Here is a 17,728-nt window from a genome sequence, read left to right as displayed (position 1 = left end):
TATGGGTACTGATAATGGGTGGTAGCTACACATGCACTCACTTGAAACTATTAAAAAACATTAGTTAAAAAAATTTTTTTCAGAATAGTTTTAGATTAGGAGAGAAATTGCAAAGACAGCATACCCCGTATCCATTCTTTCCTATTATAATAACATCTTACATTAGGGTGGTGTATTTGACACAATTCATGAACCAATACCACAAAACACTACTATTTATTAAAGCCCATACTTTGTTTAGTATTAGTCTTTGTTTAGTACTAGTATTAGTCTTATACTTTGTTTAGTATTTGTATTAGTCTTCATGCCGCGATCAGTGGAGTTATCGCCTTTGCCTGTTAACTGGAAGATTGGTGGTTCAAGCCCACCCAAGGATGCCCTTCTCTGTGTACCTTTGGGCTTCCCTGGTAGCTCAGACAGTAAAGAATCCACCTGCAATGTGGGAGATCTGAGTCAGAACCCTGGGGTGGGAATATCCCCTGGAGCATGGCAACCCACTCCAGTATTCTTGCCTGGAGAATCCCCAAGGACAGAGGAGCCTAGTGGGCTGCAGTCCATGGGGTTGCGAAGAGTCAGACACGACTGAGTGACTTAGCACAGCACAGGACATACTTTGTTTAGATTTATTTAGTTTTTCATCCATTTCCCTTTTCTGTTGCAGGATTCCATCCAGGAGCCCATATTACATTTAACCTTCGTATTTCTTCATGTCATGGTTTCTCAGACTTTTCTTGATTTTATGATCTTGACAGTTTTGAGGAACAGTGGTCAGGCATTTTGTAGAATGACCAACAATTAGAATTTGCCTGATAATTTTCTCATAATTATTCTGGTGCTCTGGGTTCTGGGGAGGAAGAACACAGAGGCAAAGTGCCGTTCTTGTCACATCCTATCCAAGGAACATAGTATCAACAGGACTTAGGCTGTTGATGCTGACCTGGCTGAGGTAGTGCTAGTCAGTGTCCACTTTACAGTGTCCACTTAAAGTTACTTAAGAAAAAACAACAACCTCCTTATACATTGTCCCCTTTGGAAGTAAGTCATTGTGTGCAGTCCACACATAGGGAAAGGTGAGTCTGCTGTACCTCCGAGGTCAGAGTATCCACACAAGTTATTTGGGATTCTGCATGAGAAATTTGTCTCTTCTCCCCCATGTGTTTGCTTAGTTATCACTTACATACATGGACTTTTGAATATTTACATAATATTTTGGGTTATAATCAAAGCTTCCCTGGTAGTTCAGACGGTAAAGAATCTGCCTTCAATGCAGGAGACCTGGGTTTGATCCCTAAGTTGGGAAGATTCCCTGGAGAAAGGAACGGCTACCCACACCAGTATTCTTGCCTGGAGAATTCCATGGACAGAGGAGACTGGCAGGCTACAGTCCATGGGGTTGCAGAGTCGGACACGACTGAGTGATTTTCACTTACTTACTTGGGTTATAATCCAATACTATTTTATTTTGTTACTCAAATTGCTCCAGCTTTGGCCAACAGAATATAACTTTCTGTTGGCTCTTGTGCATCTTTGATATAACCTCATTATTGTTTTATTTATTTATTTTTTTTTCTTAGCACTTATTTACTTTTTCTGGCACAAGATACTCCAGGCTCATCTTGTATATTTCCTGCTCCAAGTCCTAGAAGCAGTCATCTCTCCAGGGAGCTTTGCTTTCTTTCACTGAAGACTTATTAGAAATCAAGATCTGAATCAGAATCCAACAACACATTAAAAAGATCATACACCATGACCAAGTGGGCTTTATCCCAGGGATGCAAGGATTCTTCAATATCCGCAAATCAATCAATGTAATACACCACATTAACAAATTGAAAAATAAAAACCATATGATTATCTCAATAGATGCAGAGAAAGCCTTTGACAAAATTCAACATCTATTTATGATAAAAACTCTCCAGAAAGCAGGAATAGAAGGAACATACCTCAACATAATAAAAGCTATATATGACAAACCCACAGCAAACATTATCCTCAATGGTGAAAAATTGAAAGCATTTCCTCTAAAGTCAGGAACAAGACAAGGGTGCCCACTTTCACCATTACTATTCAACATAGTTTTGGAAGTTTTGGCCACAATAATCAGAGCAGAAAAACAAATAAAAGGAATCCAAATTGGAAAAGAAGAAGTAAAACTCTCACTATTTGCAGATGACATGATCCTCTACATAGAAAACCCTAAAGACTCCACCGGAAAATTACTAGAACTAATCAATGATTATAGTAAAGTTGCAGGATATAAAATCAACACACAGAAATCCCTTGCATTCCTATACACTAATAATGAGAAAACAGAAAGAGAAATTAAGCAAACAATTCCATTCACCATTGCAATGGAAAGAATAAAATACTTAGGAATATATCTACCTAAAGAAACTAAAGACCTATATATAGAAAACTATAAAACACTGGTGAAAGAAATCAAAGAGGACACTAATAGATGGAGAAATATACCATGTTCATGGATTGGAAGAATAAATATAGTGAAAATGAGTATACTACCCAAAGCAATTTATAGATTCAATGCAATCCCCATCAAGCTACCAACAGTATTCTTCACAGAGCTAGAACAAATAATTTCACAATTTGTATGGAAATACAAAAAACCTCGAATAGCCAAAGCTATCTTGAGAAAGAAGAATGGAACTGGAGGAATCACCCTACCTGACTTCAGGCTCTATTACAAAGCCACAGTTATCAAGACAGTATGGTACTGGCACAAAGACAGAAATATTGATCAATGGAACAAAATAGAAAGCCCAGAGATAAATCCACGCACATATGGACACCTTATCTTTGACAAAGGAGGCAACAATATACAATGGATTAAAGACAATCTCTTTAACAAGTGGTGCTGGGAAATCTGGTCAACCACTTGTAAAAGAATGAAACTAGAACACTTTCTAACACCATACACAAAAATAAACTCAAAATGGATTAAAGATCTCAATGTAAGACCAGAAACTATAAAACTCCTAGAGGAGAACATAGGCAAAACACTCTCCGACATACATCACAGCAGGATCCTCTATGACCCACCTCCCAGAATATTGGAAATAAAAGCAAAAATAAACAAATGGGACCTAATTAAACTTAAAAGCTTCTGCACATCAAAGGAAACTATTAGCAATGTGAAAAGGCAGCCTTCAGAATGGGAGAAAATAATAGCAAATGAAGCAACTGACAAACAACTAATCTCAAAAATATACAAGCTACTCCTACAGCTCAACTCCAGAAAAATAAATGACCCAATCAAAAGATGGGCCAAAGAACTAAATAGACATTTCTCCAAAGAAGACATACAGATGGCTAACAAACACATGAAAAGATGCTCAACATCACTCATTATCAGAGAAATGCAAATCAAAACCACTATGAGGTACCATTTCACACCAGTCAGAATGGCTGCGATCCAAAAGTCTACAAGCAATAAATGCTGGAGAGGGTGTGGAGGAAAGGGAACCCCCTTACACTGTTGGTGGGAATGAAAACTAGTACAGCCACTATGGAGAACAGTGTGGAGATTCCTTAAAAAACTGGAAATGGAACTGCCTTATGATCCAGCAATCCCACTGCTGGGCATACACACTGAGGAAACCAGAAGGGAAAGAGACACGTGTAGCCCAATGCTCATCGCAGCACTGTTTATAATAGCCAGGACATGGAAGCAACCTAGATGTCCATCAGCAGATGAATGGATAAGAAAGCAGTGGTACATATACACAATGGAGTATTACTCAGCCATTAAAAAGAATACATTTGAATCAGTTCTAATGAGGTGGATGAAACTGGAACCTATTATACAGAGTGAAGTAAGCCAGAAAGAAAAACAGCAATACAGTATACTAACGCATATATATGGAATTTAGAAAGATGGTAACAATAACCCTGTGTACGAGACAGCAAAAGAGACACTGATGTATAGATCAGTCTTATGGACTCTGTGGGAGAGGGAGAGGGTGGGGAGATTTGGGAGAATGGCATTGAAACATGTATAATAGCATGTATGAAATGAGTTGCCAGTCCAGGTTCGATGCATGATACTGGATGCTTGGGGCTGGTGCACTGGGACGACCTAGAGGGAGGGTATGGGGAGGGAGGAGGGAGGAGGGTTCAGGATGGGGAGCACGGGTATACCTGTGGCAGATTCATTTTGATGTTTGGCAAACTAATACAATATTGTAAAGTTTAAAAATAAAATAAAATTAAAAAAAAAAAGAAATCAAGATCTGAGTTCTAGGTGCAAATCCATTCTTTTTAATGCACTTTTCTTAATATTACATCTCACCATAAAAAGTGAAGAATGAGAAAGGAAGAAAATCTTTTGTGTTTAAATTATCACAATCCCTCTGAAATTTCTCTCAGTAACAATGGGAAGCCAATACTCAGGTTCTCTTACATAATTCTTCTGTCCTTTGTATACATATATGTAGCAAGGTGGTTAGGGGCACAGCCTCTAGTCACTTTGGGTTTAATGTTAGACTCTACTACTTCTTCACTGTGTGATCTAGTCAAATCGCTCAACCTCTCTGAGCCTCACTTTACTCATCTGCTAATGGCAAAAAGACAACACCCACTATCAGAGAGTAACGGTGAAGCTCAAATAAGATAACACTGGTAAGTGACTCAGCACAGACTCTGGCTCAGTAAAGCACATGACTATAATTAAACATAAAAAAGATCAAGGTCTTATCCTGCCTCTTCTTCCCACTTCCTTTTCTCCAGGCTAAATCAGTCCTGCTGTTCCTCTAGAGGGGGCTTTCCTCAGGGCCGCATCCAAGTTCTTTAATCTTTTTATTTTCTTTCTCTGGGACCATTTCCACATTCTCCCTGTCACACTGCTTGTTGATGGTCCCCCCCCCTCCCCCCACCCCCGTAAGAGCAAGGAGGATTCAATTGGAGAGTATCAATACCCATGAAATGTAACATATGTTAATTTGGACATAGGACTTCTGATTTTAATTTAGCAAGAGAAATGGTGTTTTCCATATTCCATTTAATTTAAGTTCTGAGCTAAAGCAAGTATTTTCCAGTGAAAAACTATGGGCATTATGAAAAGTCGTGTCTGGAAAAGAAAAATTATGAGGCTTTTCTGGAGCCTGTTTCAACTGCTCAGCTATGATGTAAGCTGGGAGAGAATGGACACTATCTTTATTAGTATCAGTTCTATTTTAGACACAAAAGAACTAATGCTAGGTGTTAATAATTCCTCTAAAAGGCAGTCTTCTAGGAACTAATGCCCAAGATAAAATTGGCAGTTGTAATAAAACAAGATCACTTTAAGAAGGAAGCCAGTAGCTTTGTCTCTTACATTATATAGTGAATTTTATGCACTTCTGTGCCTGATTCTCTCAGGAGACAAGTTTCTGTGGGTTTATAAGAAGAAATTAGGTGGGACTTAAATAGTTACTCAGGAACCAAGTGGCATCAAAGATGTGGCACTGGCAAAAAAAACTACCTAGTCAAATTTAGGTGGTATGCCTTAAGGAGAGGACCAAGAAGTAAAAGAGAAGCAAAGTTTATATTCAGCCCCTGAAGAGGTTCTGAAGCATCCTTCAGTTAGAAACTATAAACTGACAGGTAAACACCTTTCTCATGTTCCATGATGAAAATATGTTTTAAAATATAACTCATTTAAAAAATATTTACTTTTAAAATATTTATTTACTTGGCTGCACTGGGTCTTAGCTGGGGACATGGGACCTTTGATCTTCACTGTGGCATGAGGGCTCTTTCAGATGTGGCATTCGGACTCTAAGATGCAGCATGCGGACTCTAGTTCTCTGACCAGGGATTGAACCTGGGCCCCCTGAACTGGGAGCGTGTAGTGTTAGCCACTGGACCACCAGGGAAATCCCTGAAGATCTTATATTAGGGGAAAAGCGGGCTACTTATCAGGCTTCCCAGGTGGCACTAGCGGTAAAGAACTCATCTGCCAATGGAGGAGACATAAGAGACTCAGGAAGATTCCCTGGAGGAGGGCATGGCAACCCACTCCAGTATTCTTGTCTGGGAAAGCCCATGGACAAAGGAATCTGGTGGGCTATAATCCACAGGGTTGCAAAGAGTCCAACATGACTGAAGCGACTTGGCACTAATTTTCTTCATAACATTTTGTTACTCCTGCAAAGTTAAAAGGATTACATAAACATGATTCATCAAGTGATAAGCCTAAATTTAATTTTGTAAGACTTTTGGAAAGGTGCACCTTTTCCAAAGGACTTGCTATAGCTGTACTCTGTAATAAAATTGAGAGTTTTAACTTTGCTTCTGGCAAATTCTTGCTTTTAATTAATTTAGCACTTTCCTCAGCCATAGACAGCTTCTAAATTATAGCTGCATAATGCAAGGACTTTAAAACCAGCCTGCCTGAGGTTAAATTCTGGCCATGCTAAATGTGAGATCTTGAACAAAATAGAATTGCTGTGAGCATTAACTAATTTATATGTAAAGTATTTAAAACAGTGTTCATTTAAAAGTAGGCTCTTGATAAATAATAGCATGTCAAATATTAGTAATATTATCATGGCCCAGTTTGTATGTGCAAAGTCAATATCCTAAAACACAGCCACACAAACAAACACTGCTTCTTTGTAAAGATGGTGTCCAAGTTTCATGCTGGGATTTGAGTGATAAACAAGCTTAAACTGAATGTTGTGCATGCACGCTCAGTCGCTCCATTCTGTCTCTTTCTGAACCCACAGACTATAGCCCGCCAGGCTCCTCTGTCTATGGCATTAATCTGGCAAGAATAATAGAGTGAGTAGCCATTTCTTCCTCCAGGGGATCTTCCAACCCAGGGATCAAACCCGGGTCTCCTGTATTGGCAGGCGGATTCTTTACCACTGAGCCACCTGGGAAGCCCTTGAATGTTGAGCAGATAGTGGGAAAATGCCTTTCTTTGTTGCGGTGATAGAAGCAGGACTGGGTCTTGTGTACTGGCCAAGCAGACAGGAAAAGAGAGAAAGAGAAGGGGTCCTGGGTATCCCCAGTCCCAGAAACCCCTAACGGAGCCAGCCATCGGGTGGGAGGAGATCCTGTTAAGGTCTTGGCTGGGCAGAGGCAGTCAGCTGTCCCTAAAGGATGTTGTGAGGTTGGTGTTTATAACGCTGTGCCATGCTTCATGGAGAATAAGTGACTGGTTTCCTATCATTTTATTATTTCATGTGCGCACATAAGGGCGCGTGTGTATGTGTGGCAAGTCCTGGTATCTATAATCTTTTCTCAGATACTCTACTTCCTCATGCTTAGCTTTTTAAAAAACTTTTTATTTTGTATCGGAGTATAGCTGATTAACAATGTTGTGATAGTTTCAGGTGAACAGCAAAGGAACTCACGCTTAGCTTTCTTATTTCTATCCTTGTGGGATCATCTTTCAGGGAAGAGACTGAGGTTGCTGGGATGGGAGAGCAGCGAATACTCTGTATTCTCCAATAAAGAAGGGCAGGGTGACTGAAAGCTGCTTCTCAAATGGTGACTGTTGCCACTGGTGCCCGTACCTTAAGGTCTCTGCTATTTGTGATGGTAGGCATTAATTACAGTAGCCACCATTTATATGCCTTTATAATGCAAAATTCCTTATTCTACATGTATCCTCTCACATAATCTGTACAACAATCTTATAAATAAAGCATTATAATCATTCCCATTTTACAGATTACAAAATTGAGGCTTAGTAGGCTTCCCTGGTAGCTCAGAAGGTTAAGAATCTGCCTGCAATGCAGAAGTCCTGGGTTTGATCCCCGGGTTGTGAAAATCCCCTGGGGGAGGGCATGGCAACCCACTCCAGTATTCTTGCCTGGAGAATCCCATGGACAGAGGACCCTGGTGGGCTACAGTCCATGGGGTCGCAAAGAATCAGACACGACTGAACGACTAAGCACAGCCCAACAGCAAGATTAAGTCACCTACCCAGGTGACACAAATAGTAAGTGATGGGGGCAACATTCAGTCCCAGACCATGTGACTGCAAGCTTTGAGTTCCGAATCATCCCAAACAGCCTCCCTTCTAAGGTTCTGCCTGAACTTGTTATCTGCTTATATCCAACTTCTCCAAATGGAATAATCCTTTTTAAGCAGTATTTTAGAGAGGGTGGACAATATTGATAATAAGAACTTGTGGCTCCTATATCACCCAACACTCTTCTCTATACACCTAAATAGTCTTAATTTCCATTTTCCTACAATGGTGCCATACACTACTCTTATGCCTTCATGACTTACACTCACACAAGCAAAACTTATTTATTCTTCATACTGGTAAATTTGAAAAGTCATTATTAATGAGCTTCATAGGTCATATGAAATGTAACTGGACCACTTTTAGAATTTCAGTTCAGTTCAGTTCAGTCGCTCAGTCATGTCCAACTATTTGCGACCCCATGAATCGCAGCACGCCAGGCCTCCCTGTCCATCACCAACTCCTGGAGTTCACTCAGACTCACGCCCATTGAGTCGGTGATGCCATCCAGCCATCTCATCCTCTGTTGTCCCCTTCTCCTCCTGCCCCCAATCCCTCCCAGCATCAGACTCTTTTCCAATGAGTCAACTCTTCACATGAGGTGGCCAAAGTACTCGAGTTTCAGCTTTAGCATCATTCCTTCCAAAGAAATCCCAGGGCTGATCTCCTTTAGGATGGACTGGTTGGATCTCCTTGCAGTCCAAGGGACTCTCAAGAGTCTTCTCCAACACCACAGTTCAAAAGCATCGATTCTTCGGCACTCAGCCTTCTTCACAGTCCAACTCTCACATCCATACATGACCACTGGAAAAACCATAGCCTTGACTAGATGGACCTTTGTTGGCAAAGTAATGTCTCTGCTTTTGAATATGCTATCTAGGTTGGACATAACTTTCCTTCCAAGGAGTAAGCGTCTTTTAATTTCATGGCTGCAGTCACCATCTGCAGTGATTTTGGAGCCCCAAAAATAAAGTCTGACACTGTTTCCATTGTTTCCCCACCTATTTCCATGAAGTGATGGAACCAGATGCCATGTTTAGATGTCCCTAACCTATAGCAACTAGAAACAAAAAGAAGTCGAGGGTTCCACAGTGACAAGAAATGCCTTCAACACTGCAGGAGGAAAGATCCTGCCCTGCAGTTGGTCACGTGGTCAGGCTCACAACCCAGGTCTGCTAGGCACCACTTAAGGAAGCGACTTCACCTCTCCAGGCACCACTTTCTCAACTGTACACGGAGATGATAAGTTGATGTCCTTAAGATCTCACTGACATTTGGAGATTATTTCAACCCTGTTCCTTTCCTGCTGAGGTATTGAATCTCTTATGACCATCTTTCTAGGGTTTCTGTCAATGTTTTGAGTGGGTGTTCTGGCAGGAGTAGCTGAGATGTTTGAGAAGAATTATTAGAGCACCCTACAGGTTGGGTGAACCAAATGACCATGAGATCATCCCTTCTTTCTCTCATGGAATTTTCACAGGGTTGGTGGCTGCCATAGGAAAGGGGCTGGAGGTTACTGTTTACAGAGTCTTTATTTCAGCCAAATCAACAACAAAGCACAGTTCCCTTGGGTTTTGAGATCTGGAAATCCCTTTTTCACACACAGCCCTGTACTGGATATTTTAATGCAGGACTCTGGATCAGAAATGGATTCCCAAGTCCTGGCAGATGGTCCCAGGAACAGTGCTTGCTGATCTGGTTTCAGTGAATTCTATTAAACACCCCACCCTCATCTATTAAACACCCCAGCCTCATCAGTAGTTCTTTTCAAAATAGCCATTATGTGGGGTAAGAAAATTTACCAGTACTGAGGTACATAAATTTCAACGTGAGGATTTCAACCTGACTTCTCAGGTTTTGTAAAAGAAATATTTGCAATTTTGTGCTTCTTTTCCCCTTCTAAGAGTGCTTACAAGTGGAGTCTAGAAAATGGGAAGTAGAAAAGCAGTGATCTTAGAATGTAGATGATAAAATGATTAGTGAGGGGACAAAGGAACAAGCAGAGAATTGGAAACAATGATTTCAAAAGAGGTGATGATATGTGGTATGAAATTTATTACTTGAAGGAAATCCAGTCAAAAGGAAAAAGATGGTAAAGAAAAACCCAGAGGCCTGGTCTCTGAGTCTCAACCAAAAGTGAAGTGAAGTGAAGTGAAAGTCATGTCCACGACTCTTTGCAACCCCATGGACTATACAGTCCATGGAATTCTCCAGGTCAGAATTCTGGAGTGGGTAGCTGTTCCCTTCTCCAGGGGATCTTCCCAACCCAGGGACTGAACCCAGGTCTGCTGCACTGCAGGCGGATTCTCTACCAGCTGAGTCACAAGCACTCCTAAAAGTATTCTTAGAACACCTATAAGTAACATATACACCCCCCCACACACACAGCGCCAAGTGAAGGTAGTTATAAAAAAAATCATATGAAATTTTATCTATTAAGAGATGATGTATCCTTTTTTGGAGCACTTAAGGAAGGAATTTCAGCCAGATCTCAGTATGAGGAACAGGTATGCTTCTCCCAAACATCTTTGATTTTTCTTACAAAGACTGTGACTCCTGATTCCCTCCTTTTTATGGTCACTATCTCAGAACAAAATTTAGTCACTGTAAAGACTGTATAGTATACATTTCTGTACACTTTATTTTTTCCTATCCTACTTTCCTTTTCCCTTCATAATAATCCCTTAATAATCCCTTCTTTGGTTATTTACATTTATTCTTATAAGCATCTACAAAATATTTTGTGAGAGGATGTAGATATATACATAGATACCTATGTATAGAGACAGGTACACAGAAGTAGATGTAGATTAAGGAGTTAAGGGCTATGAGAGGCCTCTGTGCTTATTTGTAGATGGTCCTCTCTCTCTCTATATATGGTGGCACCAACATCACAAAAATTAGTGAGAAACTTTCAAATAATTTTGACTTGAGACCCACTTAAAAAGAACGATCGGTAGAAGCTACTTGTGAAATTTGAGCTTTAGGGATGTGACATCGTGGTAAGGGCAGTATTGGTTCATCCCTAACCTGGATCCCCTATGGGGGAATGAGCTAGGAGATGAGGTTTGGAAAAAAGCTCAAAGACTTTGGGAAAACTGGGAATATAGGTTCATCTCTTTAATAACAACACTTGGGATTCAGGCACAAGGTGTTCATTTCTGTGTTCACAACTGATTCTGAGGATCCAGCACTACAGTTCCAAAGGAATTACTTTCCAGAAGCACTGTCTCTTCCCACTGTAGGCTCATACACACAGTCACCCAGGAAAGACTGCAAAACAAACAGTGATGTCTTCCAAGGACTGGGAGACAACTGCCAGGTATGACTCATGAGTATACCACACAAATAGAACCTTTTGTGGCCAAGATGTCAAAGCCAGCAAATGTTCTGCTTTTGGGTCATGCTCAAGGATTCTTCCAGGTGGACCAGACTCTGCTTTGAGTTGGGCATGACCATGAGTAAATGGCCTTGAAGAGATGCAATGCCTAGCCTAAGACCATTGATTTCTGAACTTCTCATTTGGTCTTGGGCTAAGCAAGCATATCATGGGTAGACTGCAATGCTTGTCAATAAACAGCAATCGAAACAGCCAAGCAATCACAACGCTGCAGATGCCACCTGAAAGTGAGATCCTGGAAGCACTGCGATGCTTGTCAATCATTGATGAGCTGCCTTAGAATCATCAAAGTTGGGGGGAGCTGCAACAGTGCTGATTTCTGGGTATGACTGACTCCAATCCTACTGCTGCTGCTGCTGCTGCTAAGTCGCATCTGACTCTGTGCGACCCCATAGATGGCAGCCCACCAGGCTCCCCCGTCCCTGGGATTCTCCAGGCAAGAACACTGGAGTGGATTGCCATTTCCTTCTCCAGTGCATGAAAGTGAAAAGTGAAAGTGAAGTAGCTCAGTTGTGTCCGACTCTTAGTGACCCCATGGACTGCAGCCTACCAGGCTCCTCCGTCCATGGGATTTTCCAGGCAAGAGTACTGGAGTGGGGTGCCATTGCCTTCTCTGCCACTAAATCAGTATATTTGATTTAAAAATGTTAATATTTGCCCCATGCCTTATCCAGTAACTAATAAACCCTTTTTTAAAAATTAGTTTTTTAATTGAAGTACTGTGGCTTCCCAGGTGACACAGTGGTAAAGTTGGCCTGCCAGGGCAAGAAATACAGGAGATGCCAGTTCAATCCCTGGGTTGGGAAGATGCCCTGCAGGAGGAAATGCAGCCCACTCCAGTATTCCTGCTTGGAAAATGCCATGGACAGAGGAGCCTGGCAGGCTATAGTCCATGGGGTTGCGAAGAGTCGGACACAAGTGAGCAACTAACACACACACACAAACACATCAAAGTATAGTTGATTTATAATGTATACTCTGGATACTATTGGAGAAGGGAATGGCAACCCACTCCAGTATTCTTGCCTGGGAAATTCCATGGACAGTGGAGCCTGGTGGGCTACAGTCTGAAAATGAAAGTGAAGTCGGTTAGTCGTGTCTGATTCTCTGCGACCCCATGGACTGTAGCCTACCAGGCTCCTCCGTCCATGGCATTTTCCAGGCAAGAGTACTGGAGTGGGTTGCCATTTCCTTCTCCAGGGGATCTTCCTGACCCAGGGATCGAATCTGGGTCTGCCGCATTGCAGGCAGATGCTTTAGCATCTGAGCCACCGGGGAAGCTGGGCTACAGTCTATGGGGCTGCAAAGAGTTGCACAGGACTGGGCAACTAACACGTACATGGATGCTATTTATAACCTGAAACCAAACTGGGGTAGGAAAAAGAAGAAATGAGAATCCCAATTTTTAAATCCCATGTAAAACATCCCATGTAAAACTTACTGCCATCGGGCTTTATCCTTCAGGGAATTTTTCCTTGAGCTGCTCCCTTCACTGGAGCTGTCCTCCTCCTCTGTCTCCAGACTTCGACTGCAGCTCCTGATGATCTGAAAGATGCTGTTGACAGTGGACTCCTTCTCTGAATTCTTTAAGCCATTCTGTCCCACTCGTTGTAAGAAATTATCTTGTCCACTATAATCGGCTACAAACTACAGAGAAATATATTGAGGATTTGTTATTGCAGCTTCACATACTACATCTAAATAACCTACTTGGCTAGAGAAACAAAATCATAACAGTCATAAATAATGGCATTTGTGCCTATTTTATTGGGGGAAAACCAACCTCCAGGAAAAACATTTTTTCCTTTCACCACATGAAATACCAAAACTTACTCTTGTTTCCACTAAGACAACTTCAGTCCCTCTAGGAATCAACACTTCACTTCCAGTTTATAACACAAAAAGCAATATTATTTCAAGGTTCCCTAGGGAGAAGATTAGCCACTTTACAGAGGAAGGACAGAGTTATTTTATTCCTGTAGTGAGAATTGAGAAAAACCATGACAGAAATCTATTATTCTATGGAACCAGATAAAATTACTGGGGCCCAAGGAAATGATCAAGGAGGGGGGACATTTTGCTTTATTTCCCATACATCTTAACAGTAACACAGAGGCTTCCTGGTGATTTATAAGCTCTTATTGTCTGTATTTGTAACCAGGGAAGTATCTCCCATCAGAGGTCAGAGGGATGGCTAGGCCATGAGATATGGAGTTCCCTACTTCTGAGATGTGAGGCAGCCAGTGCGGGGACAGTTTGGGAGGCTTGCTTTAAGCTTTCCCCTTCATTTCTTTCACTTTTTTTTGGCTATTTAGTCGCTAAGTCGTGTCTGACTCTTTTTGACCCATGGGCTGTAGCCTGCCAGGCTCCTCTGTTCATGGGATTTTTTCAGGCAATAACATTGGAGTGGGTAGTTACTTCCTCCTCCAGGGGATCTTCCCAACCCAGGGATTGAACTTGCGTCTCCTGTACTGCAGGCAGATTCTTTACCGCTGAACCACTGGGGAAGTGTCTCCTTGCACTTTATGCCCCTCTCACAAGCCAGGGAGATAGAAGCCAGTAATGCTGCCAGCACCTGTCAGGGGCTCTAAGTCTCCCTGATACCAAGTAATTCTTTTGCTCCCAGGGGACCTGGAAGAGGCTGCAGTTTTAGGAGAGTCTTCCCACTGTCACCAAGAAGGGGTGTGAATGAGGGTGAGAGAGAGAGAGAGAGAAGGAGAGAGGGGGAGAGTGTGTATGTGTAAGGTCAACAGTGGGTGCTGGCACCATGGTGAGAATGACTTTAGATTTAGGTATGGGACTTCCGGGCATGGGACTCCTCAAATTTCCCCATAAAGTCTCCCACCTTTCAATCCCTTCTTTCATTTCTAAATACCATATAGAGAGGTGTCTGTATATTCTGTTTCTCAGTGCCTCTTCTCTGCACTGCCCAACACTCTGAGTCCAAGCTCATGTGGTCCTTCCCATGCTGGGGGTTGGGAATGAGCAGCAATGGGCTGAGGACAGCATGATCAGGAGCCCAGAGCGCATCCTTGGAGGACACACCAGATTCCCAGAATGGAGGAAAAGAAGGCAGCACTGACTTCCCCTCAGTCTTTCTTCCACTGACCCCAAAAAGTTACTACTCTCATCTGACTTCTTATATCCCCTTCACCCATTTGCACCTAGCAAGAGAGGAAAATCCCATCAACCTTAAGAAAAAACACCCAGAAAAACAACACCATTTGTACGTTGCCCCATTAAAGCTAACTTAATATAAAGCCCAACAGTGGTAGTTGGCCTTCTTTTCTTTGGAATGTTCACGATCTAGTGAAAGTGAAACTGTCAGCTGCTCAGTCATGTCCGACTCTTTGTGACCCCATGGGCTGTAGCCTGCCAGGCTCCTCTGTCCATGGAATTCTCCAGACAACAATACTGGAGTAGGTTGCCATTCCCTTCTCCAGGGGATCTTCCCAATCTAGGAATCGAACCCAGGTCTCCTGCATTGCCGGCAGATTCTTTACCGTCTGAGCCACCAGGGCAGCCCCCAAGGATCTGTTAGTCAATGCAACTGTGACAATGGATAACCCTGGCCTCAGAGATGTCTCTCTTCTGGCTTCAGTGTGTGACAAGCCAGGAGGCAACAATGACTCTTCAGATCATGAGAGTTTTAAAAGGTCTCACCTCCAGAGTTTCTTCCTGCGAATTGTACCTCGGGCAAAGCTTCATGAGGCCAGAGGCTCCGTCCAGCACCTCACAGAGCTCTTTCAGAAACACCCCGCAGAAGGGAACCACCTTGCAGCCGGGGATGTGCAGCGCTCGGGTCACCACCTTCCTGTACTCGCAGGAAGACTCGTGCTGGGCCATGGCGTCCTTCAGGCTCCTCATGGTCTCCAGATCAGACTGGTCCATAAACTGCCACATTTTTAAAACTTTTCTTGACCTATGGCAAGTCAGGGACATTGTTTTTAGGCCAAAGGGGAAATAATATCGTTTACAGTAAACAGCTTAAATTCTGTATGAAATTCATTTCTGTTTATGTTTTCTTTCTGTTTTAATATTTATTCGGGATTCACATTGCCACCTACTTCCCCAAATGATGTGAATATTACTTTAATAAACTGTCACCTGGGTCTGAGCAGCCAAGCGGGGACTTCTTTGCAGAGGGCTGTCAGGACATGGTAAGTGAGAAGGAGGAGATCTCCCCAAGTTCAGGGGCTTCAGGGAACTTCATGGAGAGGCTGGCCCATGTCCTGGCAGCTTGTTGATCATGTGGACTGCCTGGTGTGTGACTTCCTGGGAAAGTGTAAGGACGAGAGGCTGGCTGGGGCCGCGGGATGGCTAGTGAGGGGGAAGGATCCAGTGAGTGTGCTTTGCATCTCTAGAGCCTGGGTGGGCAAAGTGCTGGGGCTTTCTTTGAGTCTGGAATGGACCCTGAGAGGCAGCAGGGCTTGAGTTATCTTGAAAGGCTTCCCTCCAAATAAGAGGGCCCTGGTGGAAAGAGTCTGTAAGGGTAGGCCTTTCAGAACTAGATGCTGTGGGGGAGGACTGAGTAGTGGGCCAGGCTGGGGGTGTACCACCCCTCTCCAGGTGATGGTACAGGGGGTTGCTTTCGGACAGAAATTGGGGGGAGTTAGGACGGAGGAGCCTAGTAGGCTGCAGTCCGTGGTGTCGCTAAGAGTCAGACACGACTGAGCGACTTCACTTTCACTTTTCACTTTTATGCACTGGAGAGGGAAATGGCAACCCACTCCAGTGTTCTTGCCTGGAGAATCCCAGGAATGGGGGAGCCTGCTGGGCTGCCATCTATGGGGTCACACAGAGTTGGACACGACTGAGGCAACTTAGCAGCAGCAGGGCAGGTAAGTAGGAAGTGACCCTGAAAACACCCCACATGGCTCTCTGTGAGGTCACCAAAGCCAGATCACAGTGGCCCCAGTCAAGTTAGACTGGCTCCCTTTACCCCTCCTCCCTTCTTCTCTCCTATCCTGCCCATGTTTTCTGCAGGAACCCTGAGCTGGAGACAGAGGGACAGAAAGATAAATTATATCTTCCCACCCTACTGCAGCTTTCTGAGACTGGTAGGGCTGTGAAACTGGGGAAAGGGTGAAGCTTTTCTTTGTTTTTTCTTCCTTCCCAGGTGGCACTAGTGGTAAAGAACCAACCTGCCTGCCAGTGCAGGAGACATTAGAGACACAGGTTTGATCCCTGGGTTGGGAAGATCCCCTGGAGGAGGGCATGACAATCCACTCCAGTGTTCTTGCCTGGAGAATCTCATGGACAGAGGAGCCTGGCGGGATACAGTCCATGGGGTCACAAAGAGTCAGACACGACTGAAGTGACTTTGCAGCAGCAGGAGTGTGGCATACAGAATCTCAGTTTCCTGACCAGGGATTGAACCCATGTCCCAAGCAGTGGAAGTGTGGAGTGCTAACCATTGGACCATCAGGGAAGTCCCTTTACTTCTTTTTTTGAAGTTTTAAATGAAAACTTGAAGCTCTGATTTATATCAGACTGGATTAAAAAATCATTAGGTAATACCTAAGACATCCAAAAGACATCAAAAAGTACAACACGACACACACTCACGCATCAACCTCTCAGTTTAAAAAAATAAAGCATTGATAATATGGCTGAGGCCCCAGAACTCCTCGGTGGACACACCCCCCTCCCTTCCTCACCGCCAGGGACCACGTCTGCAACTTTATTGCGCTCCTTCCCTGACACTTCCTCATACTTTCTCAACCTGGGCAGATACTGCTAAGCAGTTTGTACAATTGTTTGTGCATTTTAGACTTTATACAAATGGTGTCACACTGAGGGCAACCTGCCACAACAATCGTGTGGCACTGCCATATGATTCTGGGGGTCACTAGAGCTCAAGGGCATAGGCGAAGGAGACGGCTTATTAACTACACAAGTGACCGGGAAAGACACGGGGGGCCCACGGTACAGTCCAGAGTTCGGGGGGAAAACAGCCAATTGGCAAGTTTGAAAGACAGTGAGGTCAGAAAAATAAATTGTCTCCTGATTTCACCCCACTGGGTTCGACTTGTCCTACAACCAGTTCCTTATAAGGTGGTGAGAATCCATCTGGGGGCATGGAATGGAGGTTTAAATACATGAAGTGAACACATGAATGAGACTTGGTTCTCATTATCTGATCATCCTTTTTTTTCAGGAGTCATGATATGTGGGTGGGGCAAGAGACAAACCTTAGTAAAGAGCAATGGTGTTTTGTTAGACTGAGAACTGATGCTTTTAAAAAAGAAACTTTATTTCTTTTCACGATTAAAAAGGTATGCCCATTGTAGATGATCTCGAAAATACCAAAAATATAGAAAATCCACTCACAGCTCTTCCAACCACAG

The 17,728-nt window shown here is 43.1% G+C and overlaps 1 protein-coding gene across 2 annotated transcripts in view; it reads right to left on the bottom strand.

The window, feature by feature from the left end:
- PLCE1 (phospholipase C epsilon 1) overlaps nucleotides 1-17,728 on the bottom strand; it is a 380,365-nt gene that overhangs the window by 83,628 nt on the left and 279,009 nt on the right. For both annotated transcript variants that reach the window (XM_005225543.5, NM_001205852.2), the window contains 2 exon segments: nucleotides 15,042-15,300; nucleotides 12,820-13,025 (listed from right to left, as the gene is read on the bottom strand). In XM_005225543.5, the coding sequence (XP_005225600.2) occupies nucleotides 12,820-13,025; nucleotides 15,042-15,300 (465 nt within the window).

This window comes from Bos taurus, chromosome 26 (genome assembly GCF_002263795.3).
Source record: "Bos taurus isolate L1 Dominette 01449 registration number 42190680 breed Hereford chromosome 26, ARS-UCD2.0, whole genome shotgun sequence".
Classification (NCBI taxonomy): domain Eukaryota; kingdom Metazoa; phylum Chordata; class Mammalia; order Artiodactyla; family Bovidae; genus Bos; species Bos taurus.
This window is presented reverse-complemented; position numbering and strand designations above follow the sequence as displayed.